Source organism: Pinus tabuliformis, chromosome 9, assembly GCF_031772625.1.
Source record: "Pinus tabuliformis cultivar Carrire ecotype Pingquan chromosome 9, CPIR1, whole genome shotgun sequence".
In the NCBI taxonomy this organism is placed as follows: Eukaryota; Viridiplantae; Streptophyta; class Pinopsida; order Pinales; family Pinaceae; genus Pinus; species Pinus tabuliformis.
Genome location: NC_142307.1, coordinates 1,099,910,485 through 1,099,912,656, shown reverse-complemented (window position 1 = coordinate 1,099,912,656; position 2,172 = coordinate 1,099,910,485). Strand labels below are relative to the sequence as shown.

The following is a 2,172-nucleotide window of genomic DNA, read 5'->3' as shown; positions in this document are numbered from 1 at the left end:
TGTTGCCTCGTAGACAACGCCAATCTTATAGACAGAAGAATTTAAGATTTACTGTCAGTACCATCCTTTGAAAGTTGCCCAAAATTTTGCCATAACACATATTTCTCTGTAAGAAGGAATTACAATGTTATGATTTTGATTTTGCACTGGCAAAGCTCAGGGTTTGAATCTTATATGAAAACAAATGATATCATTTTGATTCTAAAACAAGGTAAGAGTATGCATTCAAGCAAACAATTTCCTGTAACATGATTTTGATTTTAAGCTGCAATGCTTGGGATTTAAGTGTCTCCGTGGTTGTGTGACCTAATGAACTTTCCCAATCAATCCCTCCACCAAAAAGGAGGTGAACGGTAAAATCCTATTAGCTGGACTCTAAATAGAGTGCAAACTCTTCCAGTACAAGGGCTTCTGGAGCTATGCTATAAATTCAAAATGAAAACAAATGATATCATTTTGATTTTAAAACAAGGTAAGAGTATGCATTCAAGCAAACAATTTCCTGTAACATGATTTTGATTTTAAGCTGCAATGCTTGGGATTTAAGTGTCTCCGTGGTTGTGTGACCTAATGAACTTTCCCAATCAATCCCTCCACCAAAAAGGAGGTGAACAGTAAAATCCTATCAGCTGGACTCTAAATAGAGTGCAAACTCTTCCAGTACAAGGGCTTCTGGAGCTATGCTATAAATTCAAAATTTAAAATCAATACCTGTGAAAACAATAAGATCTGGCTGCTCTGCTTTAATCATCCTCTTGACAAAAGCAGTAGTATTGAGGTCTGAACATGTGGAAACTTGACTGGGAAACACGTCCAATCATTTCGTGCTTTGACCGTGTGCATAATGCATGTCTGCCACCTGCCAAAAAAACCCAAAGGAATTCATATCCCAAATTCAGACTGCAATTGGTACATCAAAGAAAGAGAGCGAGATACGAAATGTTACAGCGTTTCTGTTTGAACACCTATTAAACAATAAAAAGGAATGTGTAAACATTTCAGAATGGTTGCAACAACAACATGGCATAGCAGTAGGTATACCTGCAAAATTTTGAACTGCCCATTAGTGTTCTTAAACCGGAGAGGGGGCAAGGGCACTGATTTGGCTGTGGCTGTTGAAAACACCCAGGTAGCTGTAGTGGAAAGAATAAGAATAAAGAATAAGAAAGCTTTCGCCAACAGAGAACGAGAATGCCGAGGAGCAGCCGCGTAACCAGCATCTGATAGCGCTCCACGTCTGCGAAGCTCTCCTTGAGGACATTGCATACGTCCAGGAGCTTGACGCTATCGTCCAGATAGTCCTTGATCGATTTTTCATCCTTTTCACCCAGAGGGAGCTCCAATTCCGGTATTGTTTTGGCGACAGAGGAATGGGTGAAGAGCACGAGCAGGAGGGCCTTGTGAAGCCAATCTAGGTCCAGGTGGCTGTGGGTGTTTTCTGCGGTCTGTTTCAGGCCTTCCAGGTGAGCTAACATGTCCGATTCGAACGCTGCAAGTGCCGGATTGGATGAACTCGCAGATGCATTCGAATTCCTGCTCGAGAAGAGCGGGTAAGAGATGGAATTGAAGGTTGCACCGATCGACGACAGAAAACCCGACTCCAATTGCGTCATGGTCGTCGACGAATGAAATCAAGAAGACTGCGAATGGGGATGCTACGCAGACGAACTCGGGGATTCGAACTCCAGACCTCTGATCTCTCAGGGAAATCGAATGGCTATTGGAAAACTTGATTTTCTGGGTTTCTGATTGGAGTAGATATATGGGCAAAGATTTAAAGGGGTTTCGAGCAACTGGCAAAGGGATTAGGAGAGCTATTGGATGGCATCAAAACTGAAGCTTTTCTTTCTGGTAAAGGGGACCCTTACCCTTGAAACTTTCGTTCTAAAATACCCGATAAATGTGAACAGTATCGCCCAAGAAACGTACACTGCGGTGGCGGATACCGCTGAGATGGGACGAATGAATAAACGAACATCCGTGACTTGACTGTGAATCGAAGGGGATCGAGGCGCCTCAGATTTCTGTCCTCTCTCATCCATGCACAGACGCTTAGTTTCTAAGAAGGCCGATGATCTAATGGTGGGAGTTTATTCCATCGTCTAACAATCGATCTAAGGGCCCATAACGAGACACCGCGGCACGGAGGGGAGTTCCTCTCAGAGGAAACGC

At 43.2% G+C, this 2,172-nt stretch overlaps 1 protein-coding gene across 1 annotated transcript; it reads right to left on the bottom strand.

Moving 5' to 3' along the window:
• Positions 1-629: 629 nt before the first annotated feature.
• On the bottom strand, positions 630-1,948 carry LOC149152505 (uncharacterized). Its single transcript, XM_089445719.1, has 2 exons — positions 1,042-1,948; positions 630-859 (listed from the first exon to the last, which is right to left on the bottom strand). Exons 1-2 carry the CDS (start codon positions 1,611-1,613, stop codon positions 748-750), a joined length of 684 nt encoding a protein of 227 aa, XP_089301845.1. The 5' UTR covers positions 1,614-1,948; the 3' UTR covers positions 630-747.
• Between the last annotated feature and the right edge of the window lie 224 nt (positions 1,949-2,172).

What these genes read in the sequence shown, in the direction of transcription:
- LOC149152505 (XM_089445719.1), bottom strand. Translation starts at nt 1,613, where the DNA reads ATGACGCAATTGGAGTCGGGTTTTCTGTCGTCGATCGGTGCAACCTTC. An exon ending in GGCAGTTCAAAATTTTGCAG is followed by an intron (nt 860 to 1,041) that starts GTATACCTACTG and finishes TTTTTTTGGCAG; the next exon opens with GTGGCAGACATGCATTATGC.